At 39.4% G+C, this 23,948-nt stretch overlaps 3 protein-coding genes across 15 annotated transcripts; 1 reads left to right on the top strand and 2 right to left on the bottom strand.

The window, feature by feature from the left end:
* The first annotated feature begins 43 nt into the window (after positions 1 to 43).
* On the top strand, positions 44 to 17,797 carry LOC117984064 (transcriptional repressor p66-alpha-like). Of its 12 annotated transcripts, none has more exons than XM_069499551.1 (20): positions 44 to 161; positions 524 to 573; positions 1,632 to 1,713; positions 3,003 to 3,135; positions 3,504 to 3,661; positions 4,272 to 4,412; positions 5,376 to 5,486; positions 6,403 to 6,507; positions 6,691 to 6,774; positions 7,704 to 7,748; positions 8,634 to 8,732; positions 9,415 to 9,533; positions 9,851 to 10,244; positions 10,983 to 11,071; positions 11,863 to 11,957; positions 13,057 to 13,106; positions 13,364 to 13,451; positions 14,123 to 14,254; positions 14,722 to 14,867; positions 15,543 to 17,797. In XM_069499551.1, exons 2-19 carry the CDS (start codon positions 536 to 538, stop codon positions 14,847 to 14,849), a joined length of 2,091 nt encoding a protein of 696 aa, XP_069355652.1. In that variant the 5' UTR covers positions 44 to 161; positions 524 to 535; the 3' UTR covers positions 14,850 to 14,867; positions 15,543 to 17,797. The 12 variants fall into 12 exon arrangements, with proteins under 12 accessions (XP_069355652.1, XP_069355642.1, XP_069355651.1 ...); XM_069499541.1 differs by having other exon boundaries at positions 5,376 to 5,534; positions 6,400 to 6,507; XM_069499550.1 differs by having other exon boundaries at positions 1,629 to 1,713.
* Positions 17,785 to 23,750, bottom strand: Mtap (Methylthioadenosine phosphorylase). 2 transcript variants are annotated; one of them, XM_034969905.2, is made up of 8 exons: positions 23,609 to 23,750; positions 21,589 to 21,764; positions 20,854 to 20,991; positions 20,292 to 20,471; positions 19,911 to 19,986; positions 19,156 to 19,242; positions 18,469 to 18,591; positions 17,785 to 17,937 (listed from the first exon to the last, which is right to left on the bottom strand). In XM_034969905.2, the coding sequence occupies exons 1-8, from the start codon at positions 23,633 to 23,635 to the stop codon at positions 17,902 to 17,904; spliced, it is 843 nt and encodes a 280-aa protein (XP_034825796.1). In that variant the 5' UTR covers positions 23,636 to 23,750; the 3' UTR covers positions 17,785 to 17,901. The 2 variants fall into 2 exon arrangements, with proteins under 2 accessions (XP_034825796.1, XP_034825798.1); XM_034969907.2 differs by lacking the exon at positions 23,609 to 23,750 and having other exon boundaries at positions 21,589 to 21,770.
* Coa7 (Cytochrome c oxidase assembly factor 7) lies at positions 22,133 to 23,403 on the bottom strand. The gene is made up of 2 exons (XM_034969910.2): positions 22,931 to 23,403; positions 22,133 to 22,720 (listed from the first exon to the last, which is right to left on the bottom strand). The coding sequence occupies exons 1-2, from the start codon at positions 23,313 to 23,315 to the stop codon at positions 22,353 to 22,355; spliced, it is 753 nt and encodes a 250-aa protein (XP_034825801.1). The 5' UTR covers positions 23,316 to 23,403; the 3' UTR covers positions 22,133 to 22,352.
* Positions 23,751 to 23,948: the final 198 nt, after the last annotated feature.

Genomic DNA, 23,948 nt, shown 5'->3' with positions numbered 1-23,948 from the left:
TAGAATCCAGAGCCGTAAAGCTATTCAAAAAATGTAATCTCTTCTATTCTATTGTCTATTGTCAAGTGAAAACCCCTGTCGTGTGTATTGTTGTCCGAATTGTATTATTTATTTTATTTAGCACGAAAACAAGAAATTAGTGAAACTGTATTACACAAGAGGTAATTAATTATACCAGGACGTATCTGTGGACGTGGTTCAATGGCTATAATTATCTTAAATTTAACTAATTGTTGTCTTTTATTTCTGGTCGGCGATTGTTGTCACTCCAGCCATTGTCAGTTGCCTGTCACAGCGTTACTAAAAATTAATACATTTTGATTTTTATTTTTATAGACTTACTCAATCTAGTATTTCTACACCTAAAGGAGAATTCGTCGCCCAATGATTTATGTTTTACAGAATTCATTCTTTTCTGCATTTTTCTACCAAAATCAATTATCCTAGTGCTTACTAAACAACCTATAGGTTGTATCGATTTTTTTGTGATTGTATAATTTTGACTAATTATTATTTTGTGCAGTGATAAAATACAATGGATGTAGATGACTCGGCGGTGGATCTTAGTGTGAGGTAAGATTAAAACATTAAGAAATTTATTTAAATACTTATAAACAGAGGATTTTCTATTCTGAAATAATTCTTAAAATGAATAAAATATATCTACTTATGATGCTCTTATATTTATTTATGTTTTGTTATCAAAAGGATATTGATCATTATGTTAAAATAATATAAAAAATTCTCTCAAATTAATAATTAAAATCTTTTTTATTCAGGTACTGTAAATCATCTAATAGGTTTGTTAGAATAAGTTATCAGTTACCTTTTGGCATAATAACTTTACTAACTTAATGTTTAAAAATTGTAAAAGCTTTGGTAATTGGGGCTAATTGGATTGGATGCAATGTTGAAATAAAATATTGACATCTCCAAATATGTTTTCCTTTTCCATGTCAATCTTTTAAGTTTTAAGTTTAAGTAAAAAAAACCCATAAGCAGTTATTGTCAAATTTGGTCTGACATAAACATTAATGCTACACACATCATTATCATGATCTTCTTCTCGACCTTTCTCCCAGGCTATGTGGGGTCGGCACTATTTTGATCATTATTATGATTCATCACAAATAATATAATGACACATCATTATTTTGATCATAGTATTATTATATGGTGTCCCATCAACATAAAATTTAGCAGTCAATGTGGCTGATTCTGTTGTATATCTCTTAAATCAAACTAAAATGGCAGGTCTAAATGTATTGCTATCCCTTCCAAAATGCTCCCTATTGAAAGGATAGCACTAGACTTAGTTTAGACCTGTCAATTTAATTAACTAAAGTTTGCAAAAATGAGTACCTAGCTTATTGGCGAAAAGGTATTCTTCCTGAAGCTAGTATCTTTCAATTTACTGTGTAATACTTTCAAAAGCCATATGCACCCTCTTGTATGTATTGTCCACACACGGGCATTCATAGCGACTTGGAAACATCAATTGAAATTAAGTATGTGAACAAAATTTGATGTTTAATTATTGATGTTTGATAGCTTGTGATACGGATGCAGCAGAGGTTGTGCATGCAACTGAGTTGGTATCATTAACTAAAAGTTTTGTTATGTCACAGCAGATCCCTGCCCCCTGAGCTCAGTGAACTTAGGGCTTTAACGGCTAGTGGTCTGACCATTACACCTGCCCAGCCACCTCCTCATGTAAGTATTATTTTAGACAGAGCGTTAACTCTATTATGAAAACCCCTCTGTAACATAAACATTTTTTAGTTTGATTGGAATCTGTTATATACAATCTGGTAACCAAACTAAAATGAAAGGTCTAAATCGATTACTATTCCTTTCTTAGGGTGAGTTCTATAGAGCGCACTCTGACTTTGCTCTCACTTAAGACATGGTTAAAACGAGACAGTGTTATATAGCTGGCGTAAATCTGTTTTGTTTTAACAGTGTCTTAAGTCTAAGCAAAGTCAAAGCATGCTTTATAAACTTCACCCATAGTGTCTCCTGCTTTCTTCTAAAGGATAGCACTAGATATAGACCTGCCATTTAGTTTAGACTTTAGTTTATAGATTAGGTAGCTAGGTTGATAAAATATGGATTATGCTGTTTACTCTCATCTTCAATCTTCTATGAAATGGGCATTGTCCTGTGCAATCCACATGCATGCGGTTGTTCTGATGTACCTAGATGTAGTTTCCACAAGCAATAACAGATGGCGCCTGTAGGTTTTTAAATTGCGTTTTCTAGTGGTAGTGCTAGAGTCACAAGAGAACTAACATTTGCTACAATGTGCAAATCGGTTCAGTAGTTTAGAACAGTATTTTTGAGTTGTTGTGGTTTAGACTGTAGTCTTTACTAACACATAGAAATATTTAAAAATTAATTAATAATAAATTAAGTATTTTTATTGCAATTTACATGTTAAAACTGATTTAAACTGAAATGAAACTGAAGTTTTCAATAATATACAAAGAAATTGTAAAACCCAAATATCAGTGGGCGATTGTCTAAAACCGGCATCAATCATTATTACAATCTCAATTGTTCTGATTGGCTGAATTTGTGCGATTCTTGTTGCAACAATGCATTGTGGCCAATAGTGAGCGAGCATTAACCAATCAGAGACGATTGCGATCGTGACATTGTAGCTGTCAAACAACCGCGGTAGGGCCACTGTATTCGGTTAGATGGGACTTATCAGGTTTTAGCACTTTACACTTACAAATAAGGCTATGTATTAAAATTTACTAAAAAAAAAATATTTGTTTTCCTCATGCATTCCAACACAAGATTGATCGAGTAAGTATTTAAATCACTACATACTCCACGCCAAAATCATTTGTCAATATTTACAAAGTGTCCAAGTCATGATTACGCTAACTAAAGTGAAGCATTAGAGCTAGCGCCCACTACGGCAAATTTCCATACGTTTTTTCCGCAAAATCTGTGAAGTATAGAACTATATGCAGAACTCTTGTTTGCAACAGGGCGCTAGTGGAAAGCGGGTGCTCCGACCCCGATCTGATCACCGTAGCTATGCTGAAAGCCCTGATATAGTGCTCCTGCCGGCCGCGCCGCCCCATCGGAAGCCCTCACTGGCTGCACCTGCACCATTTACTGGTAAAAATTGATTGATTTCTTGGGGGTCAAAAAAAGCTTATTTTATTTGTTGTGCTATAGTGCAACCATGAATCACTGCCCATATTATAAATGCGAAAGTGTGTTTGTTTGTTGGTTTGTCTTTCAATTACGTCGCAACGGAGCAACGGCTGGACGTGATTTTTTGCATGGGTGTAGTTAAAGACCTAGAAAGTGACATAGGCTACTTTTTATCCTAGAAAACCATAGCATTCCCATGGGTTTTTCAAACCCTAAATCCAAGCTGACGAAGTCGCGGACATCAGCTAGTCTATAATAGGTCATATAATCACATACTGAGTATTATTTTTCTTTTTGAGATGTGACGAATTTTGAAATGTTTTTCACAGATGTGAGCAGCAAGCTCAACTCTGGTGCAGTGAATGTGTCGATCACAGCTAGTGCAGTGCCCGCGGTGTTGCCTGCAGTGGAATCGCCGCGGGACCCGCAGGACGATGAAGAGTCCGACGATGAGAATGACCCGCCTTTACCTATACCCGGACATAGGGTAAGAATACAATTTTTTTCTAATTTCTGCCCCCCAATTGTGTTAGAATAATCATTTAATCGCTATCACAATCGTCAAGAAATTCTGCCCTTTGATTGGCTGTGAAAAAATGTAAACAGCGAATCAACCAATCAAAGGGCAGAATTTCTTGACGATTGCGATAGCGATTAAATGGTTGAATCACTTGTGTTGCTTATTCGGTTATACATAACTAGCTGATGCCCGCGACTTCGTTCACATGGATTTAGGTTTTTAAAAATCCTGTGGGACCTCTTTCCTGGTTAAAAAGTAGTCTTATGTCACTCTCCAGGTCTTTAACTATACCTATGCAACAAATTACGGCGATCCGTTGCTCCGTTGCGACGTGATTGAATGACAAACCAATAAACCAATAACCTTCGCATTTCTAATATGGGTATGACCCATTTGTTTTATTTTCTTACCACAAGAAAATAAAACAAAAAATATACAAAATTGACATTTTGTAAATTTTTGCCTGGACGATAGACGTGTTAAAGTTTTATGGGTAAGGCCTTCTATAGTTTTATGGAAATAAATGTAATTTTTTATTGAAAGGAAATTAACTCAATTTGACATAACATTGTTGCAGGAGTTGTCAAGTGCAGAGATATGGGAGCGCGAGCGAAGACTGCGGGCTCTACGCGAGAAACTACGTGCGGAAGAGACGCGTCTCGTGCTGTTGAGGAAGCTGCGACAGTCGCAGCAAGCCGCCACCCTTCCTCCCGCTAAGGTACCTATATCGAATACTACATGAGGGAGCATTGTTTTTTAGCGTTTAAACTATCGTGAGTGATTTCCATTATATATAATATTATCTGTCCCGGCTTTACTCATGTGTTTAGTCGACGTTAGCCCGACTAGTCTCGAACCCATCCGGGGTCCTTTTTCACCCCCCACCCCAGCCACCCTCACAACGGGCTCTACGGGCAGCGGCACGCGCGGCTCGCAGTCACAACCGCGGCGCGTGCGCGAATTGACTCCCTTGAAAAAGGACCCCGGATGGGTTCGAAACTAGTCGGGCTAACGTCGACTAAACACGTGAGTAAAGCCGGGTGTGCGATATGTACAATGAAAATCACTCACGATAGTTTAAACGCTAACTACATCCTTTATTCTTATGGTTGTGTTTGTAATCTCTTTGTCATGTTCTTGCGCCCCAGTTTACTTCTAATCCTTTGGCATTCCGAACCAGTGGTAGATGCATCCGACTATTCGAAAGTACTTGTAAAAGTTTATTTGAATGAAAAATATTTTTATTTATTTTATTTATTTATTCTTTAATCAAAACACTTTTTTTAATCTGGACCTTTTTGGCCCTCTGCATACAAGTCTAAACGCATTACTTAGCAACACAGCCTAAAACTGTGGTAATATTAAGTCCAATAAGATTCGTGATTGTTGTGTTTCTTGTTTAATTTAATTTATTTTAGATTTTCTTATTACATTTATAAACTTATTCAAGACATAACTTGACACCAAAAGACCCCGAGCTAAGAGCAAACACCGAAACATTATCTATGAATGTCATAGACAACATCTTACTTTTACTACAGTGATTTTGTACCATTTTGATCAAAATGGTACAATTAAAGTTTCAGCAGCTTTCGTCTTTTTTGTTCCTCTTGTATAATTTGATTTCGTGCAATTAGAACGTTTTTTTTCGCCACGTCCTCATTTGATGCATTGATTTCAGGATGCCAGCGCTGCTGCAGCGGCGGGCACGGCGCTGGCGGGCAGCGGCTGCGTGGTGCCGCCCGGCGTCACCGTCACGCCCGCGCCACCGCCCGCGCACCAGCACGCCAAGGTACTACCACAGAATACTCGTACCATCGAAGACATTTCTGGCAAAGTGGTAAGCGCTGTGGTCTTCTATGTGAGAAGTTCCTGCTTTGATTCCCGACTAAGGCAATTTAGGAAATTTATATTTTTAGGGTTTCGTACCTCAAAAGGAAAAACGGAACCCTTATATGATCACTTTGTTGTCTGTCTGTCTGTCTGTGTCTGTCTGTCTGTCTGTCCGTCCGTCTGTCTGTCATGAAACCTACAGGGTACTTCCCGTTGACCTAGAATCATGAAATTTGGCAGGAAGGTGGGTCTTATAGCTGACATTTGGAGAAAAATCTGAACACCGTGAATTTAGGGTTAGATCACACAAAAAAAATTAAATTGTGGTCATGAACTAATAATTAGTATTTTCAACTTTCGAAGTGAGTGACTATATCAAGTGGGGTCTTCACCTGTACATTCTAAAACAGATTTTTATTTATTTTTATGCATCATAGTTTTTGAATTATTGTGCAAAATGTCGAAAAAATACGACTGTAGTACGGAACCCTCATTGCGCGAGCCTGACTCGCACTTGGCCGGTTTTTTTTTATTGGAATGCGTTATGTTAGGAATGATATCAAAATAAGTCATACGCGCCATCTGTTGGCATATGCCTACTAATAGCAGGTGTCTTTGTTTAAATAAACGTCAGTCCATTTTGAATCGCCAACTTGTTTTCCTTCTAGATTATGGACTGCACGTTATTCTTTAAAAATATAAACTTTATTGAGTCGAGTGTATTTTCGTGTTTTGCAATAAATATGAGTTCGAGTTACCTTACAAACGTGGGTTCCCCCGAATTGACATACACGACAGATAAATAGACTTTAAGGGTTCCGTTTTTCCTTTTGAGGTACAGAAAAAAATATAATTAAAATATTTAATTTTAGCAGCGCACGGGCGGCGTGGGTGCCAGCCTGGCGGCGGGCAACGCGGCGCGGCGTACGGCCAGCCTGCCCGGCGGCGCCACGCTCACACCCGGCTCCTACCGCACGCAGGTACCACCAATTTACTGCTAACTAGATGATGCCTGATGATGATGATGATGATGAAATCTCATGCAAACTCTTTGATAACAAAGTATAGCCTATGTCCTTCCGCGGGATGCAAGCTATATGTGTACCAAAAAAAAATCGCGGGCCTCCTCTAGTAAATAATAAAATGTGTATTGTATTGTACAGACGATGTCCGGAGGGGGCGCGAGCATCACACCCTCGGTCACCATAACGCCCGCGCCGCCGCCCGCCAACCACGCCGCGCCCAAGGTAACTATACTATAGTCGTAAAAATGTAATAGGCCCGTTTTGACATTTGTGAAATACCATAGAATGTAACTTGGAACGAAACTGAAAGAAACAATAAAATTAAAATTAATTAGGTACATAAAGTGTTTTAAAAAAATGCGTAAATCTTTTAGACGCGTAAAATAATATGAAATAATATATTGCGACTATTCTTTTTGCGCTTACTTTATTGTAGCATGCAATTTCTAATTATTACGAAACGTTTCGAAAACAGTTACGTTCTCAGTCTTTTTCTTTTTAGTAATAGTGTTGTAACCATTTAATTACTGCATTTAACCAGCTTTATTCGATTTTAATAGTAATTAAATATTGTGTAGTGATATTTTATCAAATCGATCAAATACTGATACAAACTTGAATCGATTTATCGCAAGTATCGAGTACCGAGTCGTATGGTTCATAACTAGTTACGACGCGATGACAAATGTCAAAACGGGCCTCTTATACTATCCCACTTGGAATCCAAGCTTCGCTTCGCTGGAATGAGCTATGTTCGTAGTTACCTACTCCGTGATGAAATTTAAGAAATGAGGAGATCCGTAGATGATCCAAAATTAACGAAATTAACCAAGCTCTTTAAAGCGGCGCATTAAACATAGAACGTTAAAATAATTTTTAATCAGTTAAAAAGCAATTTTTAGGAGGGAGGAAATTAAGTTTCTAATTCTAATTACATTACACATTACCATAAAATCATTGCATCGAAGGAAACTAGTAAATTGCCAGTTATACTTTATATAATATAAATATTAATCATAATTCATTTTATTCATTTATGTTCAGTCAAAAACCTGCTATGCTTTACATTAACGTCATGCAGATCGCGATAATTTTAAGCGAATCAATGTTTAGTAGTATACATTAAAATGTATGGTATTTTGGATTGCAAGCCTGCCCAGGATAACTCGTCAGTGACCAGCAGTACCAGCGATGCAGTGAGTATAACATGTGATGTCGACTTTTATCTTTGCTCTTTTTTTAGTAAAAATCTATATTTAAAAGGAAAAACTGACTAACTGACTGACTGACCTATCAACGCATAACTCAAACTACATACTGAAATTTGGCATGCAGATAGCTATTATAACGTAGACATCCGCTAAGAAAGAATTTTTCAAAATTCAACAATAGCGTTTGAAATTTGTGTAGTCCACGCGGGCGAAGTCGCGGGAATAAGCTAGTATTACAATAAAACTTAAAACCAGCCTTAACTAATTACTGTACAATTCATGCCCGCGTGGAATGTTGCCAAGAATACTGGCTACTTTTCCGCGTCGGATAGCCAAGCTGATCCTCTGCGCAAAAAATGAGCCAGCCCTTCTGTCACCAGATGAGGCTCTTAACCGCGGTGAAATGTCTCGTAATTTTTTTTAGCACTAAAGCACATTTGCCTTGAAATAGAGTTGTAATAGCTGCTAGTTTCCGGAACGAAAAAAGAATACCGCCGCTGAAAATTTTATGTGTATTAATTACGACTCTGTTAGAATTTAGATAAAGTCGATTTTTGATTATCCACAAAAAAACTCCTCACAGGATGATTGCAGTTAGTTCCTTTTGAGCGAATCTCACTTTAGAGCCTCAATAGCTCAACGGGTAAAGGAGTGGACTGAAAACCGAAAGGTCGACGGTTCAAACCCCGCCCGTTGCACTATTGTCGTACCCACTCCTAGCACAAGCTTGACGCTTAGTTGGAGAGGAATATTAGTCATTTAACATGGCTAATATTCTTTTTTTTTAAAAATCTCTTGGAGTTGTTTTTATAGTTCTCTTCTGGTGAACAAATAAAGGGAGCAATGTTTATTGTAGTACGTAATCCACAGGCCAGCTCCCGTAGCTCGGAGGACACGCAAACGCCGGCGCAGCGCCAGGCCGCCGCCAAGCTAGCGCTGCGCAAACAACTAGAGAAAACATTGCTGCAGGTACTTTACTTATATTTCTTACCTAGGGATATCCCACTATAATAATAATAATAATAAAGCTTTATTTAGATTCCTTACATTAATTCTTAATTCTATGACACTACTCTAACAACATTTTGCTTATAATCTAGTTAATTTTCTAATCCTATTTCCGTCGTTATAAGTAGTAGGTATTTATAATATTTTCCTTATAATAAAATCATAATAAACATGCTTTTTACTTATTTGTGTAGGTATATATTTTATTTATATGTAAGGACCGCCTGTGGGCTCTAACATTGAAAGTGGCGTTATAGAATTTTTTGTTTGGTGGAGGGTTTTTGTCTACTGCCCCCGCGGTGACAAGCCGTTCTGGGGAGTTTTTTTTTTTTTTTTTTTTATCCCACTATATCATCTTACAAATCTGACAATTTTGACTATCAATAAGAGTAACGTGTTTTGAATAAATAATTTGACTTTTTGAATATGGAGTGTAGAGGCAAGGAGCACAATCTGTTATAGGGGAAAAGTTACAAAAATGTCCAGCTAAAAACGCATACATCATCCTTAATAGACCACAGTCCACAGTGCTCACCACTGCGCCAGAGAGGTCGTCAAAAACGACACGTACCAGTCTGTGGATTTCTATTAAGGGTATTCGCGCCATAATATGCTCAAATAACAATCACCCTGCTTCAAACAGATCCCGCCCCCCAAGCCTCCCCCGCCAGAGATGAACTTCATCCCGTCGCCCAGCAACACGGACTTCGTTTACTTGGTCGGACTGGAGCATGTCGTCGACTACCTCACTAACGAAGATCGGTGAGTCGTTGATCATAACTTTTTTCTAAACTCCTTTTCCTGAAACACCTCCATCACTCATACGTCGTTTTAGCGAACTTCGCGTATCGGACCATGTTAAACATTCATACGCTTCGAAACGTCTTGCTGCCTGAATGGGTTGTCTTGCGGAATTTTTGCGAATGTTTGGGCCCCGCTGCCGGAGAGTAAAATGAAAAAAAGTCATTGTACTGTTAATTTCCCGGAGATACACTTGAAATAGCAACTTCTTATTTTACTTGTGTTAGTTACCATATGCGTTTTCTTAAAAATCCAATGATCGGTATTCATCCCATCAGTATGCCTCGATCGAGCGTGCCCGCTGTTTGCGCACAGTGCGGTAGTGACTTCACACCGGTGTGGCGCTGGGAGCGACAGCCGGCTCGCAGACAAGACGCTACATTCTCCTGCAACCCACTGACACCTCACGCACGCCGCTTGTGCGAACTGTGCGTGTCGGGGAACGTGAAGAGAGCGCTCAAGGCGGAGCACACGGCGCGCTTGAAGACGGCGTTTGTGAGAGCATTGCAGCAGGAGCAGGAGATCGAGCGGCGGCTGGCGGCGCCGTCCCCGCCGCCCGCGCCGTCGTCCACGTCCGCGTCGGCGTCGAGCGTGCCCGCGTCGCCGGCGCCCGCCGCGCCCAGCGCGCCCGCGCCGCCGCCCGCGCACGCGCACCACCACCGCACGCCGCAGGTAAGCACGGCCTTACCTGCCCAGCTTGAAACAATTACCACTGACCTCTCTATCTCTCTCTCCCTCTGCCTCTTTTTGTCTGCCCATTGTATCCCATTACTGACGATCGTAACCTCTTATCCTTTAGTCGTATTATAAATCACATAATGGTCCCCTCTATAAGTTCTTAAGTATGGGTTGCCTGGAAGAGATCACTGTAGTGATAAGATCGCCCTTTGTTTTTAAGTATATCATGTATTTTTTATTCTTTGTCATAATATTAAGCAATAAAGACGTTTAAATTAAATTAAAATAATGGTGAGAGTTCTCTTAGGATTAATTCCACATACTGCAGCTGTATTCCTAGTTGTTGCTCGAACTGGTCATGTACGTTGTCAACTGCTTAAACTGCTTGTGTATGTATAGAAACTAATGCAGCTCTAAGGAATACATTTTTCAACCCTAACCGTTCCAATCCTATTTATTCTGTCTTTATTATAGAATAATTTAGAAAAGTCTATGTTTAAATGCCAAAACGTATGCCAATGAAGCAATAGTTGTGATACACAATAAAACGCTCATTTACATCGATACGCAGTCAATCTAGACCACAACACGCAAAAATCATGATCAATTATAGATTGGTAGACATCGAATCTTTGCTGCAAGCGATCTTAGCTATGTGCCGGCACAAGCATCTACTAGTTGACTGTAATAAGAATAACAAATACGATAGTAAAGTGCTATGTGTTTGTCCAGATGTCGCTGTCCCGCTCCACGTCGCGCAGCAGCGCCGCGCCCACGCCGCCCGCGCCGCCCGCCGCCAAGCCCGCGCCGTCCGCCAACAGGTCAGTGTCACACCTCACCACAGTTAGGGAACGTGTAACAAAACAAACAAAGCAAATGCAATGCACTGACATGGACATATACAAGTACACTGGAAAAGGTAATTTTGTGCCGATTCGATGCGTCCCACCAAGCGTACCTGGAATTGAAATTGACACTTTGTGTGAAACTGTCTTAGTGTTGAACAGAAACTCGCTTACGTAAAAGAAGGTACAACACCAATTAAAACGAATAAAGTCAAGACGAAGACTAATTTTGGTTTTACTGTGTATGGCTGGCTGTGGATAGTAGAAGACTTGAACCTTGAAACAGGGTTGTTTAGGTCCATTTTACTATGATATTAATGTTTCGGTACTATAAACCCAGATACCCTGTGCAGATGTGCATTGGCGGTAAAGGCGCCGGATAGGAATGTCCGTTCACGTAGACGTCGAACGTTGCCGAAAATGCGCCAACCCTAAGAGCACTCAATGGTCTGGTTACTCAACACCAACAATTAGATGTTTTTAATATTAGTATATTATGTGAATTCAATAAACTATGTATATGTAACTTCTAACTCGGTATGCGATTTGGCGTTGCTGTAAGCATACCGAGGATCATCATCATCATCATGATCAACCCATCACCGGCTCACTACAGAGCATGGGTCTCCTCTCATAGTGAGAAGGGTTTTGGCCATAATCTACCACGCTGGCCATGTGCGGATGGGTACCGAGGATACCGAGGATATTGTTTAATAAATTAATAAACATCGGACAAATGACCGATACGAGCTCGGTGTGGTTGGCAGCAGCAGCAGTCGCAGCCTGGGCTCGTCGGAGGCGCTGCGCAGCCACCACGCGGAGCGCGCGCGCGAGCCCGAGCCGCCCGCGAAGAAAGGTAAAGGTACACTGTACGACACTTCTTATCTTAATCATTTTAAGCTTATTTAGAGGTTTAACGACATATTACAATTTATATAACGGATACATACAGTAAGCGCCCGAAAGTAATGTACATTGGCATTTAGAATGACATTTCGGCTTTGTAGAGCGTTGTCTCTGTCACTCATACCTATATGACGTTTTGTCGGTCTGAAAGACAGAGACTGCTCTACAAATTTGCTATCTTTGCTAAAGGTCGATGTACATTACTTTAGGCCGTGTAGTGTACCACGATAAATGTGATGATTTTGACGTGTCGATATTTCGACCCAGTTCCATTGTACGGGAGCGGTGTGTAGGCTCGACCGTACCAAAGGGGAGATCTCCCACCGAGCGGTTGGTTGTGCTCGGTAGCGCCAGCTGGGCCGATGGCTGTATCTTGAAACTTCTATATATAGTCCAGATTGCCGAACACTCTGTTAGTGCGAGTACTGTCGGCGGTACATTTGTTCGGGACTACGTCATCGATTGAACAGCGCCATCTAGTTTATATTGTGGCAACCGCCACACCATGAGTCGTGGTCTTCCTTGACTACCCCCCTTCTTGTTCTTTTCGCTGGCACTTCACGAGCTGCCCGCCAAAATATACTAACGACGTTGCTAGTAACTTTGGATGATGTACGAAGCTGTGGTATGTACCCGTTATGTACATTAGAATACTTCTTATCTAAATCGTGATCGTGATCTAAGTAGTGATCCTTTCCATTCATCATCAAATTGTCTCACAGGACAAAGCCCAGCTCTTAAGTTTGTCTAGAGACATAAGTCCTACACATAGAAGCTTCATTAGGCTTTGGCTTTTTATCCCGAAAAATCCACGAGTTTTTCAACATGCTTTAAGTCGCGGGTATCATCTAGTATTTTTAGTGGCCTGATCAAGTTTACCCTAAAGCTTGAAGCGGACTTGAAGCGACGTCCAGTTAACTGATATTCACGTAGTGTCAAGACGTGCGTATGACATCATGCACTCTGATAGTCCAGAAAGGAAATTGATGATAATATGTCTAATTGTTATTATTCAAGAGCAGATAAAACAATAACTGTATTACTCGAAATTAAAGGGTCATCGTCAACCACCAGCAGTCAAGGAAGCAGCAGCAAACAGCATCAGGTTAGACATCTCTTTATTTACTTTTATCCACCACCATTATTTTACATATAGAGAATAGCTATTGACATACTATAACAAGACCACATTATTCTCAACAAGTCGTAATTAAAAAACACGGCTGCCCTGCTGCATGTTTTTACTTCTTATACGCTTATATTATACGCAACCTATCGAGATAAATTGGCAATGTGAATCCCCGTTCATCAATATGAAACTTTTCCTCAAGTGTACAAAATCAAAGAGAATGTGTATTGCAGCAACTGGCGGCGGCCGCGGCTGCGCAAATGGCCTTCGAGCAGCAGAGCGCAGCCGCCATGCAGGCATTACAGCACCAGCTGCTTAGAGGTAACTCTTGCTTTCCTGATATAAAGGTGATAGATTGGTCTGTTCTGGTACGATACCGTGTAGTAGCCAAAGGGGTGGTTTAAAAAAAAAACCGGCCAAGTGCGAGTCAGACTCGCGCACTGAGGGTTCCGCACTACAATCGAATTTTATCGACATTTTGCAAATATATATCAAAAACTATTATGCCTAAAAATAAATTAAAATCTGTTTTCGAATGTACAAGTAAAGCCCTTTCATATGATACCCCAATTGGTAAAGTAATCTTACTTTGAAAGTTGAAAATAGCAATATTTGTTCGTGACCACAATTTTTTTTTTGTGTGATGTAACCACAAATTCACGTTTTTCAGATTTTCCCCCAAATGTCTGCTATAAGACCTACCTACCTGCCAAATTCCATGATTCTAGGTCAACGGGAAGTACCCCGTAGGTTTCTTGACAGACAGACAACAAAGTGATCCTATAAGGGTTCCGTTTTTCCTTTTGAGGTACGGAACCCTAAAAACTGCCATACCCCTTTCAGATTAGCCCGCTTCCATCTTAGAATGCATCATCACTTACCACCAGGTGATATCCCACGACAACCGCGCACGATTGCTGCTGTTTCTTCTCATTCATGTGTCTCTAGTAAAATATAGACTGGGTATGAAAGTTTGTGTATGTTTCGCGCAGGTCTGAGCGGCGCGGGCGGCAGCGGCGGCATGTCGCCGGCCGCGGCTGCAGCCGCTATGATGCAGTTCTCCCCACTCCTCTACACCTACCAGTTAGCTCTAGCGCAACAGGCCAACGCGCTGGGCAAACGATGTAAGTATTACCTAACATGTTATATTTCACGGCTATCCATTCCTCTCTATGTGAATTGCCCTGCAAGTTGGCTAGCTTATTCAAGCTACGGATGATGGTGATCCAGGATCCAGGTGAGGTCAAAAGTGAGTGAGTTTTGTCAAGAAATTTCCCGCTGCAGCCCAGACTTGGTGTTGGTAATTGGTATACTCCCACGCCTCAGAGCTTATGAAAGTCGTTAATCCTGCGCCTAATCTCTATTTCGGATCGTATCTGAATGTCGTTCCATCGGACTATGAGAGTGAAGAATTTGAAAGTGCACCACACCAACACTTGTGTGATGTGTGACCCACACCGGGTTAGCGCGGGGGCTGTGCAGATGTGCGTGGCGTTCTCTCCCCGATTGCCATCTCGATCTGTCGCGTATTATAGCAGCTAGTCTCCCTAGATTGTCAGGACACTCGGTCAGAAAAATATTACGATTGCAGCGGGCAAAAACAGCGGTGGCAGTGCTGCGATGGCAGCGGAAATGCAGCGCGTGGCGGAGGCGCAGCGCCAGTACCTGCTGGACATGATCCCCGGCCAGCACACGCGCAACCCCTGGACCAAGAATTGAGGCCACTGACAAACGCAGGTACATTGCAGCGGGACAACACAAGAACCCCTGTTCTACTGTTGTGCGGCGAGCATTGTATGTTCAATAACAGTCGCAGCTCGGGGGTGATGAAACGCAATGAAACGATGCTGCAAAGTACTGAACTCCTAAGCCGTGGGGATTTGGGAATTTCTGATGTTGAATTGATATTTTAGGTATCAAGCAACAACTTCATGATTACACTCCAAGTCCGAACTCCTCAAACCTGATGATGCAGGGTACAGCACTCCTAAACCATAGAAATTAAGGAACTGTTCCTGGTGAAATAATATTGTAAATTCCGAGTATAGTTATTTGTTATTGAATTCCAAGTCCCAACTCTTCAATCCTGATGCTGCAAGGTACTGAACTCCTAAGACGTGTGGATTTGGAAAGTATTACCGGTGAATTGATATTTTAAGTAGGTACCAAGCAATGACCACTTACATTAAAAGGCTTAAAAAACCGACTTCCAAAACCGCTAAAAAGTAAAATAAATTGTTTCTACACGTGTATGTATTTATGTATGAAGTCAGGCGAGCATAATCAAAGAAACGAATCGAAGCGTGAAGCTCGCTCGACTTCAACATGCATACACGTGTAGAAACAAAGATTATAATATTTTACTTTGTATTGGTTTTGGTAGCCTGTTTTTTTAATATTTTTTCTTTTCAGATGCTGCATCTGAGTTAATAAGCAAGTTGAGCATTTGGAAAGTTAGTTAAGTTTTATTTTACGCTACACCTAATATAGATAGGAATTTTAAAAAACGATTTGACGAATAAGGCCTCCGTCCACTACATCGATCCTGCACTATTAGGATCTAATAATATTCGAAAATTGACTATTTTGGATTCTCTCAAAGTCTGTGGTTTTAGACTTGTTTTATCCCATTTATCTCAAAAGCTGTAAATTTTGTATAATTTCCTTTATAAATAAAAAAATTCACATCAAATAACTTATCACATAGAAAAAATATGTACGTTTTAGTATATTTTGTACCTTGAATGTAGACTTGATAACGATTTCGAGATGAACCTATCGGATATTATCGATAGAAATAAAATACTTCTATAATGCTTATAATCTTTTCTATAATCTTTTTTAGAAAGCCGACGATCTAAGTCAGTTTCTCCTAGATTTGGCTTTGATATTAAAAAATGTTAACACAGTCTGATATGAAGTTATTGAAAAATGCTCTTTTGGGAGGAGGATACGCTTTATCAGATCATGTTTCAATTACCACTTTTATAAGTCAAGCGCAGAAAAGCGCAACCTAACTCTGACTAAAACTGGATGTACACCAATGAAATACAGACCTTTTTGCTTGACGTTAAAATTTTAAATACAAGAACAACACAGACTCGTGCTATCTCGCTCATAATTCGCGCGTACGAAACATGGCACGTAGGCAACAACCAATAGCAGACAGACGCTCGCTATGATCGACTGAGATATTTTAATAAGATTTCTGCGTAGGTACTTCGGCGTAACTTATAAAAATAGTGTTACTATACGTCTTTTCTAGCTAGTAACCATTTTCATTGTTTATATTTTGTTTACATTCATATTGCTGGTAAAGAAGTTTCACTTCAATAAATCAAAGAGCGGTCGATGGAGTGGTGGGAGATGTTAAGGCTGGTATTCACGCTAAGAAATTTTTCAACACAAACCTATCGCTACGTAATTGAAACAACTTAGGACACAAACAAACGGTAATGTACGGTGAAATACAATTTCCACAGACATAAAAAGATTCCTATATGGAAGATTATACAAAAATTCTTAACGTGGATTAAACCCTTAAGGTGAATCGTTACATTAGGCGCGTCATACGGATTTGATTGTATTTAATCAATAAACATGCATGCATGCATGCATGCATTGATTTTGTATAGATTTGCTGTCCATACTTCTATTACTTATCCATTCTAATAATTTTATAAGTGCAAAAGCATGTATCCACGACGCAACCGCTGAATCGATTTTCATTCAATTCAATGAAAATCAAATGCATCCTGGATCCTATTTTCATCTCAGAATATGAACATTTTTGAATAAACTGATTGTGTATAATATAAATCAAATTTTAATTGATCATAATATTATGTGATTATTTGAAATAAAGCCGGTGAGACTTTGTATTTTATGTTTTGTTTTTTATGTATGTAAGTATATTATATTTCTGTTGGCTTTTGTATATATCTATTTTGTACACGGGCGTGAGAGTAAATAGTATAAGACAATAATAATAAAAAATTGACTTGGTCTACTATTTTTAACCAACTTCCAAAAAGGAGGTGGTTCTCAATTTCGGCCCGTTTTTTTTTTTACTTGTTACGATTCATCTTAAACTTAACATAGCGATTAGTGTACGAGATTTTTGGGTTTGGTTTAATGAAAGCTAGTTGTATGAATGTTTTATTTTTTATCGCGTTAATTATAATAATAGAGCACAAGATACGTAATTTTAGCAAAATGAATTTAGCTATAAGAAAATAGTAAGGCTACGTTCCGGTGAAATATTTATCTGTGTATAGTATATGAAATTTTATCGAATCGATCTTTACACAATTTATTGAATACGGGCTGTATAAGTCCCGCAAATTGCTATTGCGCTGGAACCATGTCTATTAACATCAAAATGACGTCATTTGACATATATTTAAGTAAAATATACCATCAGCTCAAAACTTCAGTCTAGTGCTGACGTCACTAAAATGGCGGCTACGCGCATTAGCAATTTGCGGGACTTATAACCATGTGTAAATAAGTCATAATAAAATTAGTATGTACTACACCATTCGATAAAAACTCTTATACAATATACGGGATATAATGTGAACACAGCCCTAGTGTAGTGTTGATAAGATCATTTTCGTCATTTTGTATGTGGATTTCTAAGTACTTCAATAAATACTGTACGCAGTTTCGGAGTTTTATTTCTTAGATAAACAAGATTTCGTAAATACATTAATTTCAATTAAGACAGGTACCTATATAAATGCTTCTAAAACATATGTGTTGCTTGTTGCTATTCTTTGAGCATTACTGCAGATGCAACCAGCTCCTGAAAAAGGAAAAGTTAATACGAAAATTCATTCAAAATTGGTCTGGTGGGAGGCTTCGGCCGTGGTTAGTTTCCACCCTACCGGCAAAGCCGTGCCGCCAAGCGATTTAGCGTTCCGGTACGATGCCGTGTAGAAACCAAAGGGGTATGGGTTTGATAAAAACTGTCATACCCCTTCCAGGTTAGCCCGCTATCATCTTAGACTGCATCATCACTTCCCACCAGGTGAGATTGCAGTCAAGGGCTAACTTGTATCTAAATAAAAATTTTAAAAAAATAGACGTATTTCATTCTGATAAGGATTGTATACAAGAGACAAAACTCAACCAAAACGAAATTATTGCCGTCCTATTTTCAAAAAGCTGTTATTAAATTTAATTATCGCCAAAAAAAACTTCTAAATCATTCTTTTTAGAAACTTGAAAATTCCCAGTTTTTAATTCTAAAAGTACTTTTTGCAGTTAATCGCCCGCTTTTTGGAAATAGCACGGCTGCTTAGCGCCAGTGTCAGTTGTGTAAATGGTGAGCTACCTTATGACAATCCAAGTAGGAGTAGTCGTCTTCCTGCGCGAGGCGCTGCACGGCGCCCACCACCACGTCGATGGCCTTCTGTATGTTGAGCGCGAACGTCGCCAGTACCTCGCTCACCGACACCTGTGCGGAAATTAAAAATACAAGTAAGAATAAAAAAACGTGGCTGACCAAACCTGACCTAAACATATTATGGAAGTGTTGGCCCCTTATAGCCAAAATTAATAAACGATTCTGTGATCTGTCGATAAATTATTTAGCAACATTGTTATTTGCATGGTCTTTTTTGGCAAATATCTAACAATGTTGGTTAGTAACTTATCAACAAATTGGGTGTTTGAATACATCAAAAATAAATTATTTCTCAGTGATTATTAAATAGAGGGTCTTCCAAAATACGTGAAATTCACGGCCTTTGTTAGTTTTACTTTTAAGTGTAATAACCATTTTAAATCATCGATTAAACTAAAAAAGGACGTCATTATGATGTGACGTCACATTCCAGTATTTCATAGAATTTCCGTATTTCATACTAAGTGCGCGTTTTGACGTTAGATAAAAGTTACTGATTTGACTAGTCAAATACCGTGTTACAGATAGATTGGTTATACCTATTAATTTCAGCCGTTAATTGTACAAAACACATGTGACTTATAAATACCTATATCAGCTTAATAATATGCTCACCGATTGTTCGTTCTCCCGCCAGCAGTCGTAATCGGTGACGAGCGCCACAGCAGCATAACTAAGTCCCGCCTCTTTCGCCAACACCACCTTGTTAAAATGGAGAACTTTCAAGATGTTACTATCCTATCATATTTATTGTAATAGAATTAACAAATGACAGAAATCCATACTGATATTATAAATGCGAATGTGTGTCTGTCTGTATTTCTGCTATCTTTTCACGGCCCAACCGTTCAACCGATTTTGATGAAATTTGATAGAGCGTTAGCTTATGTCCCGGGGAAGGACATAGGCCATACATCCATATGTCATATTTTATCCCGGAAAATTAAAGTTCCCACGAGATTTAAAAAACCTAAATCCACGCGGACGAAGTGTTTTTAATGATTGCTGTTATTTTTATATTTCAACATAGTAGAGCCAGGTTGGTAGTGACGTCACTCGCTGGCGCGCCGCGTGATACGAATTTATTCTTGCAAGCGCAACTTTAAATTCCGTGACTTTTTCATTTGTTCAGAATATATTTTAATGATTCTTTCCTATTTTTGTTATAAAAAAATGGAAACGTAAAGTTTATTCTATATTTGGTGGAAATAGTCGTTTGTAAGAGTGTAAAATAGTGTAGTGGTTTAACATGAGTACAAACTACAAGGTCACTGTCTAGGGCAGCAGTAAACAAGATCCAGTTAGCCTTAATGATTGCCATCCTCCGGTAGGAGATGGCACTTGAAGAAGAAGAGTGTAAAATACATCACCTCTGGGACTGTGGTCATGTTGACGACATGTCCGCCCCACATGCGGTGCATCAGGCTCTCGGCGCGACTTGAAAATCTAAAGGAGCAAAGCACATCATAGTAAGCACAGTACCTGGAGGAAAATATTGTACATCGACCTTTAGAAAGAGAGTTCAGCTTCGTAGAGCGTTGTCTCTGTCACTCATACACGTTTTGTCGGTCTCGACAACAGAGACAGCGCTCTACGAAACCGCTAAATTTGAGACAAATAATATTAATGTATTTATTTATCTCGAATTAGCACCTCGCAGAGGTAGAACTCGACTAGGAGGACAGACAACATCAAAACGGGTCGCAGGAAGCCACTGGATTCAGGCGGCGCACGACCTCAGAGCTGTTCACCTCGGTCCCTGTATGGTGACGGCGGTGCCGGTCTCGTGGCAGACGTGTCCGTGGTCGCGCGCGGCCGCCAGCAGCGCCTGGCGCGCTCTCTCGCAGAACGCGGGCCGCATGGGCAGGTGGCACACGCCACGCGGCCCCCCTGCCGTACGGTCGAAGAACGTGCAATTACGACCCCATGTTCTGGCAACAAACAAATACATAAGCGCAACTTGGGGATTCCTGTTGTACGGTGTGTTGCAACTTGCAATGCAATCTAGCGCGATGATTGACTATATTCGGAGTTTATCTCGAGCGTTAGCGCACCATGACAGATTAGGTAGGTACCTCGTCTTCTTAAATATATAAAGGTGACTGGCTGACTGACTGACTGATCTATCAACGCACAGCTCAAACTTGGCATGCAGATAGCTATATTATGATGTAGGCATCCGCTAAAAAGGGTTTTTGGAAACTCAACCCCTAAGGGGGTGAAATAGGGGTTTAAAATTTGTGTCCGCGTGGAGTGTACAAAGTCGCGAGCACAAGTTAGTGATATATATAATTTAGTTATGTGGCTAGATACCTGTCAATGAAGTCGTCGAGCACGACGAGGTCGCCGGGCAGGTACTTGTCGATAAGCGAGCCGGTGGCCGTGGTGGCGAGCACGTGCGTGCAGCCCGCCTGCTTCAGCGCCCAGATGTTGGCGCGGTAGTTTATGTCGCTGCAAGTTTACACATATACCTAAGGCTGATTCGATCATCCATAATAAGAAAAAAATTATATAGAGTAAAGATTATTGAAAATTCCTTCCAGAACTTTTTTCCGAAACGTTATATTTATCTCGCTAGTGGCTAAAATGCAGTGTTGCAACAAGAATACAATAAATTCAGCCAACCACACCAATCGCGTTTGTGATTAAGATTGATGCAGGTTTTCCGAAATCGACCTTCTGGTAACGGGCTGCCATTTTTTAAGCACACCCGAAGAAAAAAGGAAAGTTCTAAATCCCGATACTTATGTGGTGTGTCACTATATACGCATATATTTCACGCACACAAGCATACGAATATTTCTTAATTTTTAAAAATACAATTTAACCTTAATATAACCTTTGTTTGTCTGGGAGTTTTGTATGTTATAATAATATAAAAAACGCACTGTACGCGGCAGGAAATATTGTCGAAAGAGATTTTGTAGAGCATTCTGTCGTCGAGACCAAAAAAACGTCACAGGTATGAGTGACAGAGACAACGTTCTACAAAGCCAAAACTTCATTCTAAAGGTTGACATTATTTTCTCCCGCATAACGCATAAGTACCTAGGTTGAAGCTGATGTTTCCTCCCATGCCTGGCCAATAGCACACAAGGAACACCCTTGATGAACCCTTCAAGCAGCACGTCTGAGGGTTTTCCAAATGGAGTGGTCAGGTCTCGCTCCACTGGACTCTCAAATAGATTTGGGTCATCTAGCCCTGACCCTCCTATGATTCCAATCTGCATTTTTATCATAAATTGTAAATTGCTTTTTAAAGGTATATATAGGCTATCCTATTCCTAGTACATAGTAACTACACTTTAGAAAGGTTTTAATATATATAAAAACTGGTGGTTAAGCCACTGGCAAAGCAGGTCTGACAGCTTTACACAGCCCATTTGTTTTTGTCCATCATGACGAAATTTGGTACAGAGATAGCTTGCATCCCAGGGCAGGGCATCTAGCCTATGTCCTTTTTTATCCTAGAAAATCGGAGTTCCCACAGGATTTTTAAAAACCTAAATCCATGCACAGGTAAAGTTGCAAAGTTGATACATATTCAAACTTAATAAGTTTGAATATGAATCACAATGAAACAAAGAGTCAATACTATTTAACACCTTTATTGATCTAAACAACGTACAGCATAATGTATGAAATCCACACAAACACAATATTTATATTACATTATTAAATACTTAGGCCCACTTGCACCAAATAGCTTGGTCTGGTTAAGTCCAGGCTTGACAAGAAAAAGGCCGGGATAGATAATTTAATTTAAACACATTAAAAAATGAGTGCAAGTCAACCTTAATCTTGTTAAGTTACTATTTATTTTCGAGCCCTTGTTGGAACTGCACTGTTTTTGTTGTCTCGTGAGCTTTTTGAAGGGTTTGTGCTATTTGGAAGTACCGTTTTGATTCATCCATATTCTTTTCAACGCCATCACCTTTTTTGTACATCAAACTGACATTTGCACAGGCATAAATATTACCCAGTTCACATCCTTTCTTTGCAAATTGAAATGCTTGTTTCATGTCAGGTCTAATAAGGTAGTCAATGTTGGTATTTTTCTCTGGGTTATGTGGGTTGTATTCTTTAGGGTTCTTAGGTACTCCACTCAGATACATGCCGGCTAAGTAGTGGCAAGCCTTGTCATCGTTCTGATCACAGCTCTTCTTGAGGTAGTTGTATCCTGCAATTTTGACAATGTCTACATTAAAAGATGTATTCACACAAAGAAATGAATAAATTGAACAAATTTTTTAAGCTTTTGAATCATCAAGTAAATCAATTACTGGATCAGAACTAGTTTATTATTTTATTGTACTCTAGGCAAGTAGCATTTGTATTGCACAACTGTTTTAAAACTTGCATATTAGATAAAGAAAAATCATACTCTTACCCTTTGGTACATCTCTTGGAATTGTTGTCGCAGGTCCAGTTGCCGTAAGCAAGACACCAGCATGCAGACAAGACACGGGTTCATTCAACTCACAGCCTTTTTCGAAATACTTTAGCGCTTCGTTCTGATCAATATTATCTCTACCACGCCCGGTTAATGCGTAATTCCCGTACTTCAAACATGATTTAGGGTAGTTATAATCATCACAGTTGCTTTTGTACACTTTTGAAGCTTTCTTATGATCTTTTTTGATCGCTTCCAAGTAATCGGCTAGAAGGTGGCAAACTTCCGGCTTTTTTTCTTTAAAACATCCGAATCGATACTCGATACCGAGGTTCTCAACATATTCCTTCACTTCCTCTTCTCGTTTCAGGTCATAGGACATCGTTATATCTTATTTCGTAAAAACTCAACAATATTAGAGGTTAGATAACGCTGACACTACTATGAGATGTCAAGTCATAATTTTGATAAGGCTTATCACTTGTGTTGTAAACAAACGCATGACTTGACCGATTGAGCAACTTTTAATTTTTTATCAAGGCTTAAAAAAATTTAACGGGTAATGATAATTAAACAATAAAAGCCACGTGTGATCAAAAGGAGTTTGTTACAACGAAAACAAAAATATCCGAATTATTGTAACAGTACTATAATATAGGTAAGGTATAGTATTACCTTAACATTAATTTCTCTGTCAGCCATAACGTTATTACTATGATTAATAACTAGAAAAAGCTTTATTTCAATCAAGTAAACAAATAAAATTATGCTTAATTAGCAGTCAACCACTTTAATAATAAAAAAGAGGCAAATCAACAATCCAAATGATAAAAGCACAGAATACATTTACTGCAGGGATAAAAGATCCAAATCACAATCACCGACCAGAAGATCCAAAAGATCACAATTATTATAGATAACACACTATTTCACAATCACCATAGATAAATAACTTTTGTTTAACTGGTTTTACGGCTCTGGGTTCTAACCTTTTTGAGCCTCATCGACAAATACA

This window comes from Maniola hyperantus, chromosome 7 (genome assembly GCF_902806685.2).
Source record: "Maniola hyperantus chromosome 7, iAphHyp1.2, whole genome shotgun sequence".
NCBI classification, from domain to species: Eukaryota; Metazoa; Arthropoda; class Insecta; order Lepidoptera; family Nymphalidae; genus Maniola; species Maniola hyperantus.
This window is presented reverse-complemented; position numbering and strand designations above follow the sequence as displayed.